Source organism: Cygnus atratus, chromosome Z, assembly GCF_013377495.2.
Source record: "Cygnus atratus isolate AKBS03 ecotype Queensland, Australia chromosome Z, CAtr_DNAZoo_HiC_assembly, whole genome shotgun sequence".
Classification (NCBI taxonomy): domain Eukaryota; kingdom Metazoa; phylum Chordata; class Aves; order Anseriformes; family Anatidae; genus Cygnus; species Cygnus atratus.
Genome location: NC_066396.1, coordinates 61736027 through 61752696, shown reverse-complemented (window position 1 = coordinate 61752696; position 16670 = coordinate 61736027). Strand labels below are relative to the sequence as shown.

The 16670-nt window shown below is 38.6% G+C and overlaps 1 protein-coding gene across 2 annotated transcripts in view; it reads left to right on the top strand.

Moving 5' to 3' along the window:
- The window catches only part of EPB41L4A (erythrocyte membrane protein band 4.1 like 4A), a 137130-nt gene that overhangs the window by 65177 nt on the left and 55283 nt on the right, over positions 1-16670 (top strand). For both annotated transcript variants that reach the window (XM_035562626.2, XM_050716467.1), the window contains exons 5-9: positions 3487-3584; positions 6550-6670; positions 13490-13577; positions 15486-15574; positions 15967-16030. In XM_035562626.2, the coding sequence (XP_035418519.1) occupies positions 3487-3584; positions 6550-6670; positions 13490-13577; positions 15486-15574; positions 15967-16030 (460 nt within the window). The remainder of the gene's footprint in view (positions 1-3486; positions 3585-6549; positions 6671-13489; positions 13578-15485; positions 15575-15966; positions 16031-16670) is intronic.

Here is a 16670-nt window from a genome sequence, read left to right as displayed (position 1 = left end):
TCCAGACCACTTTCAACCCTGCTCACAGGGGAAGAAAGATGGTCCTGGGGGTGGAGCTTTGGCCACAAATTGATTGCTATTCGAGATGCATGTGGATTTCTGTCTGTGAAATGACTGGGTAAATTTTCAAAAAGCGTTTCTGTTTTTCTTTGTTTGTCATAAGATCAATCAACGATTCACACTGCTAATTAGATGTGCAAATGTAGTCACCCAATATAGTGTGGAGTGACTGGTAAGCCTCCATTTGTGTCTGAACAGTGTTTGGTCACGCAAAATTTGCACCTCAGAAGGTACAGAGAAAAGGCACAAGAAAATGGTTCATTTATGTCTGTGCTCTTCAACAGAGCCTGATTAAGATAGCCAAATGCCATCAACATTTCTGAGCATTTATTCCCGTAGACTCCTAAACATTGGAAGGGAGGTATGGCTTTTCAGAAAAAATACAACGCTAAAACTGCACTCTTATGCTTAAGACGGACTAAAGGCCCTCTTTTTCTTTATAATAGTAATTTTCTGCCAAAGTGCATAATTCCAGTGATGCGCTAGCCATGTTTCTTTGGAGCATGTATTTGTTATTTTAATGGATATGAGTGTGGAGTCTGTTATGAGATGTTAATGATCTGTGGCATTACATGATTACTATTTGCAAATAATGAACACCTGTCAAATTTGTAATTGCTTCCCATCAAAATCTAATTTTAGCTTGTAGGCAAAAGCTAATGCTGAGATGGTACCTATTAACATTATTGGATGAGTTTGCTAGAGTGAACTAGTGCTTAGGCACTATTATGTGCACGTGATAAACATGACAGCGCAGAAGGTGAGAGTGCTTTAGCAACAAGTTTGGACAAAAGGCCTGGTTCTGTGAGGAACTTACCTGCTTCAGTGAGAATTGAGATCTTCACTTCGTATAAGTTGCTCAAGCAATTAATAGTTCTTGACACTGACTGTTGTTTTTTTTTTGGCAGTTTCTTGCTCAGTTTTACTTTGAGACAACACTATGAGAATGCATAACTATAGATTGCTGCGACATGAAACAGACGTTGATAGCATCATCTGTTCTGAAGCTGCATTGTAGGGTTGCAGAAGTGCTAGCAGAAAGATGAGTGCATATCAGAAATACGTTTCATGTTAAAAGGAAGATTTTCAGTGCTCCACAGTAAATATAAAATCTTCTTAGTTATCATCATCAGTCATACAGGGATAATTTGTCTCAATGGGACTGTTGGGCATTAGCTAGAATCAGTACTGAGGTATTGCTTAGATAGAGAAAACACTTAGAGTGTATGTACTTTGTGTTTTCTAACACTGCCAAAAAAAAAAAAATCCAAAAAAAATGTTATTCAGCTTCGTGGCCCTTAGAGGTGGAGAATATTAACCATTTTTTTGATGATGGGCATTCTTGCTGTAATGTCTGGCCCTGCACAAATGGTAGGGTATCATTAATCAGAAAGAAATTAGTATCCTTAAACAGAGGCTCATCTGGGCTGATAAAGTCTAGTAATTTTGAATGGATCTTAAATGATTTTGTGGATCAACTGTCACATCACTTGCAGTTTGCAAACTTCCCTGAGATCAGGATAGCTGCTCTTTGAACTTACAGAGCGTTTCAAGGTGCTTTCATAAGTAACCTGTGCTAAAACAGAATAAAAGTTAGTTGCAGTGTAGCTAAATGTAGATCAAACTGAATTGGTGAGTAGTAAGAAAGCCATATGCACCTGTAGATGACCATTTTTTTTATTTAAGAAGTTAACTTTTCAGTGTTGCTTTTGTATGAAGCTGGTGCAAGACATCTGTTTAAGATGGTGTGAAATGCTGTGTAAATCTGTTGCAGGAAAAACACACAAAGCCTATTGTATAAAAGGATATCCTATAATGAGTTCCAAATGGGAGTTCCAAAACCAAGCAGATCCTTTGTATGATGGCATGTTTTCTTCTGTATTACTTTTCCTTTTTTTTAATGTTGTTTCACTGTAAGTGCAGCATTTGAAAAACAGGGGAAGTTGTGGCAAATTGTTGTGGTTTAGCCCGGCTGGCAGTCAAACACCACACAGCCGTTCGCTCACCCTCCCCCCTCCCTCTCCGGGATGGGGGAGAGAAACGGGAAAGTGAAGCCTGTGAGTTGAGATAAAGACAGTTTATTAAGACAGGGAAAATAATAACAATAATAATAATAATAATAATAATAGTATTAATAGTAATAATGTGTACGAAATAAGTGATGCACAATGCAATTGCTCACCACCCGTTGACCGATGCCCAGCCTATCCCCGAGCAGCCGGCCCCCCACCCCGGCTAGCCACCCCTATATATTGTTCAGCATGACGTCAGATGGTATGGAATACCCCTTTGGCCAGTGTGGGTCAGCTGTCCTGGGTCTGTCCCCTCCCAGCTCCTGCTGCACCCCCAGCCTGCTCGCTAGCAGGACAGAGCGAGAAGCTGAAAAGTCCTTGGCTTGGTGTAAGCACTGCTCTACAACAATTAAAACATCAGCATGTTATCAGCGCTCTTCTCATTCTAATCCCAAACATAGCACCCTGCCAGCTACTAGGAGGAAAATTAACTCTGCCCTACCTGAAACCAGGACACAAATGCAGATACTTGTGTTCAAAGGGCATGATATCTGAGTAATTTGTCCAACATGCTGAATAGGCACACTAGAGGCTGACGAAGCAGCTTGTAAGGTGTTTGGTTTGCATTTGAGGTAATGGCAGAAAGTAAAAGGACACTACCTACTTAAATGTCATCAGTTAAAAATACTCTTTTAAAACTTTAGTATTACCTTGATTTCTCTGTCTTATGTTGCTGATTTGAAATTTGGTGTGGATTCTCTTTGAGGCCTGCATATGTGCTTCATCAAGTGTAGAAGTCGGTTATGATTTTGAAAATTGCATTTTAGCTTTGCCCTGTCTATTCCAAGGCAAGGAGTCCCCCGTGCTGACAGATATGAAGAGCTGTTGATTATATGCTCACCCGTTTTTTCACAAGGGATTGGACTCAATGAAATCCGCTGTTTCTTCCACTAGACTTGTTTTTCTGGTATCAGAGGAAACCTTTGAGTCAAGAGATGTTGAATAACCAGTTCTTCCGAATGGTGATCCACTGATCAGTTTTAAACTGTGGCCATTTGATAGATTTCTTACACTTTTTTTCTGGTTCCTAGCCCTCTTCCCAACTTCCTGACTGCTCTATGAAAGTCTAAAGAGAGAGATTACATTTTTGTGAGAAAATTATTTTTATCTACATGATGCAAGCAGATGGGAAAACTGCAGAGTTCTCCCTTACCTGTGTTCTTTCACTAGGTTAACCTCAGTTGTTATTTAAAGGTCAAAAGGAGAAAAGTAATTCAGATGTAAATACAGTTTTTGACTGTCACATAGTTTTGCTGTGTGGTGTGTCATCAGTGAAATGGAAGATGATGAAACATTACATGGTGCATCAGACCCAATATTGAAATAATAGTTTTGTGTTCTCTCTGTGTTTTAGGTATCAGTTTTTCTTGCAGGTCAAGCAAGACATCTTACAGGGCCGCTTGCCTTGCCCAGTCAACACTGCAGCACAGCTGGGAGCTTACGTAATTCAGTGTAAGTTCCTCTGGCCATCTGCAAGCTTCTCTTTGTTACTTCTGTATTATGATTCATTTTAAGTGTTACTTGAGGACTTTACTAACAATTTTGGCACCCATTTCAGAACAGAACAAAGCTAATGCAATTGATTTCAGCTACAGAACTGTAAAGAGATGAACATTCTGAACATATTACATGGAAATCATTTAGAAACTAACACAAAAAGAAACTTGGAAGCCAGTCTGCTGACTATGCCAAAGACTCTTTACTTTGCTTAGGGATACCTTATTTTGTACTTTCAACCTTATGACTTTACATAGCATATGGAGTATGTCAAAAGCACGTCTTCTTCCTGTGGTGTATTTTTTCTGCATCACAAGGCTTACAAATTTGATGGGGTATTGGCAGCCTCCAGCCACAAAGTATGTCAAATAAAAGAATCTTTCAAAATTATTTCAATATGAATATGCCTCTGCTTGAAGGGAGGATATGTTTTGACCCCAAGTGGAGAATTTTAATCTACCTGTCATTTTTCTGCATTCAGTGGATGTTATATCCTGTGCATTTGATGGAACTAACAGTCATTTAGAAAGGAGCTGTCTGTCTACCAGCTAGCTATTCCTTTCACACTGCAATTCAAGCTCAGTATTCAAATACAGTCAGTAACAAAAAATCATATGATGAGCCACACTGGAACCTGAGTCTATAACTTGTTAAATTTATATCTCTTGTGTGTGATTTGTATTAAGCAAAGATTATTTGCATTACTGGTACTCCAAATGTGACTCAACACTTAGTACAGCATTAAAAAATGGTCCTCCTTTCATTTCCATTTCAGAATAACAAGGCAGAATAAAATAACTTGTATATGAAATGTGAGTAGGCAGTATGCAAAATTTCACAGTGTATTACACGCATTGTGGAAAAGCTAAAATTTCATGCAGTTTTTGTTTTTGTAAAATTATTTTTAACTAACTTTTTACCATATAAGAAAAGTGACATGTCATTCTCTGAAAAAACTGTTTGCAATGTACTTCTCATATTACTGGCATATATGCCTTCCCTGAAACCATACTGCATGTGTGAAGCATCTTGTTTGTATGATTCTAATCTCAGATATACTATTGGAAAAAAATGAGGAAGCTCATGTGAGGGAGGTAAGTTAAAGTATGACAAAGATTAGATACTGTGGGTTAAATATAGTCCTGGCACCAGTAAATGTACATTCCTATTGACTCTCTAAAAAGCTTACCATATTCATTTATTTATTGCTGTTATTATTTAGGGCTTCCAAGTGTTTAATTTATGACATTGATATTAATATATCAATTATTATTATTAATATTAATTGACAACTGAGAAACATTCATGTCAGATACTTAAAATAACAACTTCATGCATTAGCACTGAGGTCAGTGGTTTCTCTGAGTCGTGTGCCAGCCTCTGTTTCTTTCTTTTCCAAACCAAGATGGTTTTCCTTTTGTGGAAATTCGGTAATGGCTGAGAACCTGCTTCTGTAAGGGAGCCATTGGAGCTAGCAGCTGCCAGGCTTAGGAGGAGCCCAGGGGACGTGGTCTCCCAGAGTCCTCTGGCCAAATCCGGCTCCAGCCACAGGCCCTGCTTGCACCATTCAGGTCGTGCCTGGGTGTCATCTCTGGTGTCTGTGCAGAACCTGTCCATAGCACATCAATTATTTTCCCCCTTTCACGGCAAAGACTGCAGACTATTACAGTGGTGATGGTGCAAAAATCACCATGGCACAGTTTGCAGAATATACCAGTTCTGGGTTTTATTCTGAAATTTTTCCCATTGACAAAACTGAAGATTTTGCTGTTGTAGTTGTCCTGCTGTTCCTGTTACATGCAAGAACCATATTGTTTTTGTGGAGATATTTTGAGAAACATCTCAGCACGTCTACTGAGCAGATCACTTTCTTGATCTAGAAACTATTAAAATCTAGAAACAAATGTGAGCTATGAGATGACTCTTTTTCTTCATGGCTCCTGTAACCTCCATTTGGCTGTTTTTTGCTTCAGTGGAGACTGGATAGAAACCTCCAGTGAAGGTTTTCTCATAGAAGCCCAATTTATGTGGCTTTTACCCAGTTTATAGAAAAACATGGAAATATTAATTTCATGAGGTTTTCTCAGATAGATATGAATACAAAGATCAACAGAAGAGAGTTCTGAAAAAGGTACATGTGTATTTAATAATTGTACAGCAATGTGTAAATTAATCTGAGCAATGTATGTGAATTCAAGGTTGTTTCAAAGAAAATTATATTGCCTACTCATTGATTTTTTTTCCTTTAGAAAAATTAAATTAGAAAATTATTTTGATTTTAAAAATGAATTTCATGTTCAGAGAATATATTGGTATTTTATTGAAGACTGAAGTCTTGTATTTCCTTACAAGAAATGATGCTTACCTGTAGAAGAGCCTACTTCCAGGCACTTTGGGATATTTGTCTCCATACCCATTCCCATGCTGACATTTCCATTAAAAGTCCTAGCACCAGTATGGATCAGTTCTGTCTTTAATGTTACGGCATATCATGGGGGCATAGATATTCCAAAAAACTAGGCTTTGCTTATCCACCTGTTTTACATATGCTGCCAAAAAACATATGGCATCAAAGTTCAGCTTTGCTGGCTTGATGAGATCAGATCTAATCCTGTAGAAGTGGTAGATTTCCTGTCAAAACTTCTAGCTCTTTGAACCTTCCGTTTCTCTTTAAAAATGATTGAAGACATGCTTGCTTGCTTTTATATGGGCTATTATGTACAGTTCTATATATAAACCGAAGGTTATTTTCTACTTTTCTTCTAAGGAAAGATAGACTTCTGAATTTTTAACTGATTGCATAGTCAATTTACAGTCACTTGGAAAGAGGTAGATTAGCACAAATAGGTGTATTAGATAACACATTTTTTGGTTAACATAAAACATTGAGTGTGTAACCTTTTTTCTCTTTGTACTGCAGCTGAGCTGGGAGACTATGACCCTTATAAGCACACTGCAGGTTACGTCTCAGAGTACCGCTTTGTTCCAGACCAGAAAGAAGAGTTGGAAGATGCCATAGAACGGATTCACAAAACTCTGATGTAAGAATTCAGTACTGTTGGGAGCTTTGCAGGTAAAATCGGATTCAGAGATGCTTGGTAGGTAGGAAAAGGGAGCACCTTGTTGTGCAGAGTGGATGTCTGCAGCTCAAGAAAAGAGCACAGAGCATCCAGTTGTGTCACTCAGGAACAGAAAACATTTTCCATAGTTGGAGTTGTTATTTTAGAAACTGAATAAGAAAATGATTGGAAATAGGATATTTATCAGGCCTTGGTGTTGATGTTTCTGAACCAGCAGTTTTAATAGCACTCCAATTTCCTCTTAGTTTGTAGTGCAAGAGAATGAAATCAAAATCTTTTGGCATCTTTGAGTCCAGTTCCTTGTTCCAGGTCAGGTTTCCTGCATAATTTCGGACAAGTTGCTTACTATGCACATGCCTCAGTCTGCTGTCTGTAAAATGGGTATAATAATATTTCTTTTCATAGTACTGCCCTGTGTATTCAAATAATGAACTGTTAGGACAAAAACACGTTTAATGTAATAATGTGCAGAACTTAGTACAATGAAGGCTCTGTTTTCTTGCCAGATCCTTAGCTGGGGTAATGAAGGAGTGCATGTAGCAACCTGCATGAATCTTTGTAGCAGCAGCTCACATTGCAGGAGGTACCAGGAAAGCAGTTTGTATGCCCACAGTTTAAGTGATAAAGTCAGTTGCAACATCTGCATGAATTAAAGAGTCAGTTTTGTTTTACAAGCATAAAGTCCTTTCATTTTATTAACCAACATATCTTATGTAAAACGTATTGGCAGTGGCCAACGTAATAGATTCTACAGTAAGGAAGAATGTATGATTCATAAGAAAAAAAGCAGCACCTAGAAACAGTCATTAGGCAGCACTGAGTAACTCAGGGAATTTGTAGTGCTCGTCTGGAGACAAAAAGCAAACAAATACCAAAACTTTACACGAAACCTTCATGTAGTGGGAACAGAGGATATCTGGTGGGCCTCAGAGGAATTTTGATTTAAACTGAACCAGGCACTACAGAAGTTTGCAGACCTCAAAAATGTACCTGAAAACATTTCTTTCATATGAGAAGGAGCTGAGAGAGCAGAAATAAGATAGACTTATGGTATCTGGCAACAGCAACTGTTGAAGAGATTGTAGGAGGAGAATGTTACGGTTACTGGAGACAGGACAAAGGAGAAACAAAGAGATCTGAAATAGATATATCAGCAGACCTGAGAGATTCATGCAATCCCAACTTAACCTTGGTAAAAGTTGGAAAAGAGATTGATTCTGTGAGACTGCAAAGCTTCAGTTCTCCATCTTCCATGTACTGGAACAATAATCACCTTGGACATGAAACGTACAAGATTGAAATATGGACATGAAACATACAAGATCTTTGACATACTGGGTAATCTCTGCCTGATGGTGGGCCCAAAGTTGCTGCTTCGGCTGTCAGTTGATTATCTGTCAGACTGCAATTTGTGCATAAAATATCTCTTGATTACTTGTAGTATGAAGCCAAACTACAAGAAGGACAACTAGGAGATGCACTGCATTGCCAAACAGATAAAGAGAGCAAGATAAGAACTAGCATCCTTTGGCCTCATTAATTCTGTAGGTGCTTCGGAGAGAAACAACAACTGCCACCATAGAGAGGGAAAATATAGCAGTCTCATGTGGAAGTTGGAGAAAAGAACGTAATTTCCAGTAAAGAATTTGTGGAAAGCAGTGCCAGAAAGTTACCCTGTACAAATATAGCTTAAATGCTATATACACATGCAGCAGGTCTGAAAACACTCTTCTTAAAGAGAAAGTTTAACTCTACACTGTCTCTAGACATACAAAAAATATTTAGAAAAAAAAAGCAAAAAACAAAACACAACAAAAACAACACTGTAGTTCAGAGCCACTTTCTGTCCCACTTGCTTTTTTTCAGAAATAGCATTCTACATATGGAACACTTTCATTGAGATTAGTTTTAGGCAGAAGTCCTCTTGGTGTCTGAGTACTAGAGGCAGAACCAGCAGTCACTGCATAAAAACACTATAAATCAGAGAGACTTGGCTTCCCAACCTGCCAATATTAGACCACAATGCCTTCAAAAATGCAAAATGTAAAACTGGTTTTGAAAATAAAACATATGAAAGAAGTTCAACTGTACATAAACCCAAAATAAACATTTACTTGCTTATCTCCAACTTCATGTTCCTGGTAAGTGTAAAGAAGCTTGTTCTAACAAGTCCAAGTTAGGTGCAATTGTGATATAACCATTTATTAACATAAGAGCAGTAAGAAACATTTTATGAATATGTTCATCATACCCTTTGTCAAAATCATGTAGAGATAATCAGAACTAGCCATCTTGTATGTAGAGCTAGATTTCTTGATTCTCTTGCTATAATAAAGCTACAATCTGGATAAAGGTTAATTAATTCCTTGCCTGTAGTTTTACATGTTAGTGTTATTTGTGCCTTGTTTAATGATAATAGCTATTATCTGCATAATATATTATGCAGAGACGCAGCTGTTTTCTTTGAAAAATTCTGTTGTAATTGGAGTTTGTGCCAGTCGCCACATTGACTTGAGTTTTCTTTTTAAAGGAAGAGAGTCTCTTGTTCAGTAATTATTTATGTATGGTTGCCTGTCTGCTCTATATTAACTGATGCATTACAGAGAACCTTACTATAGGTCTTTTGTGAAGTAAAAAATACTGTTTTTTTTGTTTTCTTTTCTTTTTTTCTGTTCTAGAAAATGGAAACTGAGGCACAGAAAGTTTGTTTGGTTCAACATCACAGGGGTTGTGTTTGAGAACTAAAAGTTGGGATAAGTTCCTATGTATCAGGCCACTTCATTCCTGTCTCTTAAGTTTCTGTAGTCATTAATGTAATAAATCAGATCAAAACCCATTTGCCTCAAAAGTTTGTAGCCTTGAAACGGAAATTCAGAAGCTAGGGAAACTGTGGTTGTAGAGTGAGAGCTGCCTTAAAAATAGTGTTTTGTGTGGTTTTTCATTGACCTCTCTGATACTCTTTCGTTACTGGCCACAGTTAGGTCTCAGGGATTCAGAAGCATCAGAAAACAGAGTGAAACTGAGGTGTACACACACTGCTGGTTCAGCACTGCCAGCATTGACTTCTGTGTGCTAGTGAGACCATTGGGCTAGAGGGAATGGCCTCAAGTTGATCCAGGGGAGGTTGAGGTTAGAAATTAGGAGGCATTTCTTCTCAGAAAGAGCAGTCAGGCACTGGGACGGGTTGCCCAGGGAAGTGGTGGAGCCACCATCCCTGGGGGTGTTTAAGGAAAGGTTGGACCTGGTGCTTAGGGACATGGTTTAGTGGGTGACATTGGTGGTAGGGAGATGGTTGGACCAGATGATCTTGGAGGTCTTTTTCAACCCTTATGATCCTGTGATTTGGCTATGAATTTTGAAGCTGGACTGGGCTCAGAACGTATCCCCAGTTGTCTTGTCTACCAGAGACATTTTAGGGATGGATTGATGATGTAGAGATCTAGAAAGAGCTTCTTTATCTTGAGTCCAGCATGGAAACGTTTTTCCAAGACTGCTGTGGCACTGCATGTACCTTGCTCCTGTTAGTTATGTCCAGAGAAACTGGTTTTGGTTGCAGATTCTCCCTCAATTTTTATGTGGCACCCTAGATATTCAGGAATTCATTAAGGGTAAAGTTTCTGAAACGTTTCTTCATCAAGTTTTTGCAACCTGTTTACTGTGATTGTTGTCCCACATGTAAGCCAACATGACAATCCCAAGGTCAAATAGCAGGGTGAGGTGAGCTAATGTCATGCACGTCAGGAAGAGCGAGCAGTGGCTTAAGGGCTCGTGCATGAGGAAGCAGACTCTCATGGTGCCGGAGGAGGGATATGAACCCCCACTGCAAAAGAGAGTTGGCCCTCTGACATTGCCTACTCCAGAGTGCAGCAGGTCTGGGACTAACTGATACTTGGCAAGTCAGTTTTTGGTGTATTTTCAATTAATGTTGTCGGTGGGGCATAACGGAAGCTAAAATGCTTGTGATAGTTTTGAGAGTAGCTTTTGACATTGTTTAGAGCTGTTGGTGGCACTCAGGTGCTCTCTATCCAGTAGAAGGAGTGGTGCGTTTCACCTGCATGGTTGTTACGTTGCCTGCTCTACCATCACCAACTGCAAAGGGTGTTTTAGTTTTGGGGTATATGGGGAAGATGTGTGGTGCTGGAGAGGGATTGTGTTTTCATATGTGATAAAAAAGAAACAGATAGCCTTGTAATGGTGGGAACAGTTACAGTCCCTGACCTTCTCTTCTCCCCTCCACATTGTGTCTTCTCCATCTGCATTTGGGAGGATGTACCCATCTTTTTTTTTTTTTTTAGAAGCTCCAGCACATATCTTCACTTCCTTTAATATCTTTGCAAATACACTTCCTTGTAAATTACGTATAATTTTGAAAATAATTATACACGTGCACATTTATTTAACATTTTAGCTTTTCAAAGGTGAGGATCAATGTTTTTCTAAGTGTAATCGGTAAGGAAACACTAACAGGACACTTGAATTGCTGTTGGATTCTAGCACCAGTTCATCAGTGGGGTAGTTCACATTGCTCAGTACTGATAACCTGCCTGGGAACTCAATAAAACAATAGTGCTTTGGTGAACATTTTGCTTCCATTTTTGAGAGAGCTACCAGAAAGATTTAAAAAATCAATCTATGGAGTAAATTTTTATAGCAGAAGTGGATAAAAAACATATGCCAGATTTGACAATGCTGACATGCTGAATAGCGAGTGTATTCTGAATACAGAGATGAGCCATAGATGAGAAGTCCAGCTCTTGAAGGATGGGATTTCTGTTGCAAGCTTCAGGTTGTTGTGGATTAACCCTGGCAGGCAGCTAAGCACCACACAAGCTCTCACTCATTGCTCCCTCTACTCTGTCCACCCTCCCTCCCCTTCCCAGTTGGGGGGAGTGAATCAGAACAAAAGTTAAAAAACTCACAGGTTGAGATAAAGACAGTTTAATGAGAAAGGAGAAGAATAAAATAAAAGAAAAAAGGCCCCAACAAAAGTGATGCACAACACAATTGTTCTCCACCAGCTGGCTGATGTCCAATTGGTCCTTGAGCAACAGCTGCCCCCTGGCCAACTCCCCTCAGTATTATGGCTGTGCATGATGCCACACAGTATGGGACATCCCTTTGGCCAGCCTGGGCCAGCTGTCCTGGCTGTGTCCCCTCCCAGCTCCTGGTGCACCCCCAGCCTCCTCCCTGGCAGGGCAGCTCCAAAAGCTGAAAACGTCCTTGGCTCTATGTGAGTACTGCTCTGCAAAAACTGAAACATCCATGTGTTATCACCTCTATTTTAATCAAAAATCTAAAACACAGCATCCTATGAGCTATTATGAAGAAAATTAACTCTATCCCAACCAAATCAGGAAAAAAGGTCTGCTGTTTCCCTGTTTCCAGGCCTTCTTGGAAATGAGGACTAGCATTTGAACCAGTACCAGTGCTACTGTGTAGGTGAGATGAGGTGAAGCAGTCTGTTTCCAGGTGCAAAGAAGACATTTTTAAGTACCTATACTATTATATTAATGCTAGCACTGCCATTTCATGTCTTCCACATTGCTGTTTATTTTTCTTCTGTATTTATTTTTATTTATTTATTATTATTTTACCTTGTCAGGTGTAAAACAAAGTTGGGAAAACCTGAAAAGTACCTGGTAGGCAGAAGAGAATGGGGACATGAGATGAGGATGTGTATATGGCTGGATTTTTCCAGGTCTCATAACAAAACTTTGAGCTTTGCTTCACATTCTGAATTTGAAACATAGTGAATACAGTGAAATATTACCCTAAGAGAGCAATCACGGGGTTAAGCAGGAGGTGCTTCTTTTTGAGTTGACATTGATGTATGCACAAGATACACTGTACTTACTCAATAACCATCCAGTAGCTTTCACAGAAACATTAAAAAGGAGTGAGGATGAAAATGCAGCTTCAGTAATTGAAGGTTTGCTATAGAGGGGTCTTGCTTATGTGTCAATGGCAGTTATTAAGGGAAGAACAAATTAAATTCTGAGGATATGCTTACTTTTGGAGACATTGAATGTATTTAGTCTTGTTCTTTTTGAAAATAAATCCTTCTTTGGTGGTGTCAAATATGTTCCTAATAGCCCAGTCTTTTTTTTTTTTTTTTTTCCTTCCACCAGATTTCCCCTATTGTTTCTTACCAGCATTCAGCTGACATTAGTTTTTGAATGATGAATTGATATTTGCAGATGGGAAGGCGAGCTGGATCTTTGAAACTGCTAATCTCTTGTGACAGACCCCAAACTTTGTTTTCACAGTAGCAGACTTGGGTATTACCAGTTGGTGTGACTTCCTGTAGACAAGATTTTACAAAGAAAAGAATATTTTATCTGAAGTCATGAATCCTGCTTTCAGAAATCCTTTGTAGCTTTGGCACAGCTGAGGAGAGATAGTCCCCCAGTCAGTCACTCCACTCCTGCTTTATTAATAAACATGCAGTTATTTGAAAGAGTTATTTTGCATATTGAAACCCAAAAACAGAATGTTTGAAGCGTGTTTGTGACAACAGGGAAAAGATTAGCCACTGCAGTACGTATATATTGTGTATTTGATAGCATGCATCTGTTACAGGATTTTATAGCAGAGAATTTAGTAAAAGTTTGTGCCTACTGTCCAGTCTTCCTTAGAGCTTGCGGTACATAAGCAGAGTGACAGTACCAATGACCAGTAGGAAGGGTTGCATACCCATCCAGCAAACTGAATTTATTAATATGACTTATTTTAATATGTTGACTGGTAGTGCAATGTTCTTATGCAGAATTTTCTTTACAGGGGTCAAGTTCCTGCTGAGGCAGAAGCAAACTACTTAGGGGTAGCCAAATCCCTGGAAATGTATGGAGTGGACCTCCATCCTGTTTATGTAAGTATTGTTTAACTATTTTAAACTTGATAACAACGCAAAAAATCTCATGTACTATTGTGGGGGAGAGTGTTTATCCAGTTTAGTCACCACAGAATAACGTGAAAGAAAATAATGTACTTAATTAAGGAAGGCAAAGAAAGACTTGTTTACAGACTGAATAGATTAGGGCATTCATATGTGCAGCAGCTTAATGGTTTTCAGATGAAAGGTTGTGCTTGTTTTACACCTACAAAAGCCAATCTTCTCTACTCTGGGAAAAAAACAATTCATATAAATAATAAATAATCAGTGCAAGTGTCAGAAGAGGTGAGAGAGGGTTATAACTTTTGTCTTTGACACAAGAATTTTCGCATTATTCTTGTGTAAATAACAGTAAGTGAGTGCTGATAACTTTTCAAAACTATTTCAGAAAATAATGTGGGGGTAGCATTAGCAGCATGTCTGGCCTGTTTTGATGCTGATTGTGAAGGTGTTGCTAAAGACATGGAGCTTGTTTCCAGCTTTTCCTCTGCTGTATCATGCAGCACTGCAGGTTGTCTATATTGCCTCAGCAAATGCCTCCGCTTCTTTTGTAAAACAACATGTGTGTTGGGATCGGATCCAAGTCATCACCTGGAGGCTATGTGCTCCTGGTGGAAACATCATCCTATCTTGTTTGAATAATTGTGCTTGTGGCAGGTTTTTTTGAATAAAAGAAAATCAGAACTTCAAATGAGGAGTTGTAAAGTAGACAGTTCACTGAGTCAGATGTCAGAACACTGTAAAATTACTTGAAAGAAAATAAAGAAATCAAGATAATACCAGAAGATTAAGTATGTATTTCCTGCTGAAAATTGTGTGGCCCACAATATTAAGTATTTTTAATTCACCCTGTGGCTTGATCATATTCATATCCAGTGCTCTGTGCCCTCCCACCCATAGGAAGCTGGGGGAGTTACTGGAACAGGCTTTGACATGACCCAACAAAACCTTGTTAAATTAGCAGAGTCTAGATTTTTTTATCTCCTTAGTTTGCTTATGCTGTGCAAAGGGATTCCTGCCTGGGTAACGAGGGGTGCATCGTTCATGCCCAAGGCTGACCCCTGAGTATTTCTTTCTATTTATATTACAGTAGCAACAAAAGCCCCCATTCAAGAGTGGAGCAGTGTGCGTAAAGAACCATGGGTCTTCTTCTTGGCTGGTCACATTAAAAGCAAACATGTCCTTTGTAGGTAGTTCACTGAGGATCAGAAGCAGAGCTCGTGGAGGTGTGCTTGAGCTTTCTCACATACAGAAGGGCACTTTCTGCGGTCACTCAGTCTCACAGCTGGTATTTTTTGTGCTTTGTGCTCTGCAGGTTTAGTGCTTGCAGTACTCTTCATTGTTCCCTCAAGCAGGCAGGTGGGCTAGTTTTTGCAGATGACTTTCTTGCAAACTTATGCAAAAGTTTTCTGGTCTTTTGAACACCTTCTGTGTCATAAGGTATTGCCATGGTAGCGATGACTATTCATAAAGGCAGAAGGGTTAAAATGTAGTAGTTAGGTTGTAGGAAAGACTTTCTTGCTGGTCCTGTTCCTGCCTCCCCTTTGCACCATGGGATAAAGACCTGCCGTAACACCCTGCAGTACAGGCCTAAGTGTGAAGCTCAACATGACAGTTACCTGTTTGCTGTTTGCGTTCCACCATAGGATGTGGAAAGTGACAGTCTCTCACCACTGCTCTTTTTTGCCTCTTTGCATCTGCGCATAAAAGTTTTTGTACAGGAGTTATTCTTGGTAGATGAAGTCCTACTTTCCTGTTTGCAGGGAGTGTAAACCAGTGTGTTCAAGCTAGTCACCATGCTGGCATCCTCCACCAGACCTCACAGCTACACTGATACCAAGTACAAATGCAAATAACTGAGTGGCATATGTTTTTATTTTATAGGGTGAAAACAAATCTGAATATTTTTTAGGATTAACACCCATAGGAGTTGTTGTCTACAAGAATAAAAAACAAGTAGGAAAATATTTCTGGTAGGTATAGTTTAACTGCAGTCTATGCTATATCTGTACAATGATGTTGTACAGAGATGTATGATTTGTGTTATATGTTTGAAAGTGTAATTGTTTTATTAAAAAGTATATGGTTGGAATTCCTAGTCCTTGTATGTATTTTACATTTTTAAAATTCTTTTATAATGCAAGTATTGAAAAAAATATTTCACATTTACAATACTCATGCTGAAATCTTTCAGTACTGCTAATTTTCTACTGGTATTTGGTACATACCTGAAAAAATAATCTGACCTGTGAATCCTTTTTTGTCCTTTATGTAAATATATGCAGCTTCATGTTTTATTATTTATGAAATTAGTCTCACTAAGTTCTGTCTGTCTTTTTTTTTTTTTTTTTCCCCACTATTACAGGCCTAGAATTACAAAAGTTCATTTCAAGGAAACACAGTTTGAACTCAGAGTCCTGGGAAAAGATGTAAGTTTTTACTTAAGCCTGTAAGAAGAAAAAAAATTAAAAGTGATTTCAAATCTAATTAATCACTATTTTTTTTGTATCCATCAGTGTTTAATTTTATGGAATTACTGAAAGAAAACATCTAAGTTAAATTAATGTATTGATAATTACTGCCAGAAAATTATACTTAAGTGTAATATGTTCTTGATGGTGCTTTCATTTTTGTTAAAGAAAGAGCAGGAAGAAGGTTTTTCTGCCCATGTTTTGCAGGCAAGGGGAGAGAACTTTCTGAAGTAGGAATTTTATAATAAATCTTTATGATTCTCTAATGTGCTTTATAAATTAGAGTAGACTACTTCTGCAATGCCTTGTTTATGGTGTTACATAATACTTTTAAACAAGGCAGAATCTGTGGGGAAAGGTATAATCGATTGAAACCTGGAGCAAGGGAAATGCAGGAAGCTTTAAGGCAAAAGTAATTTTGTGGCTTGAGGACAGAAGCAGCTACACAATGTAGCTTGAAACACATTTCTTAGAGTTTATTGTGATTGTGCTGTTACACCATTTAAGGGAAAAAAATTGCTAGTGCCAGTGAAGCAAGGATAGCTGAGTGATAGCAAGAGAAGATGTTTTTAGATTGATTCAGTGGAAAAAGAAGGAG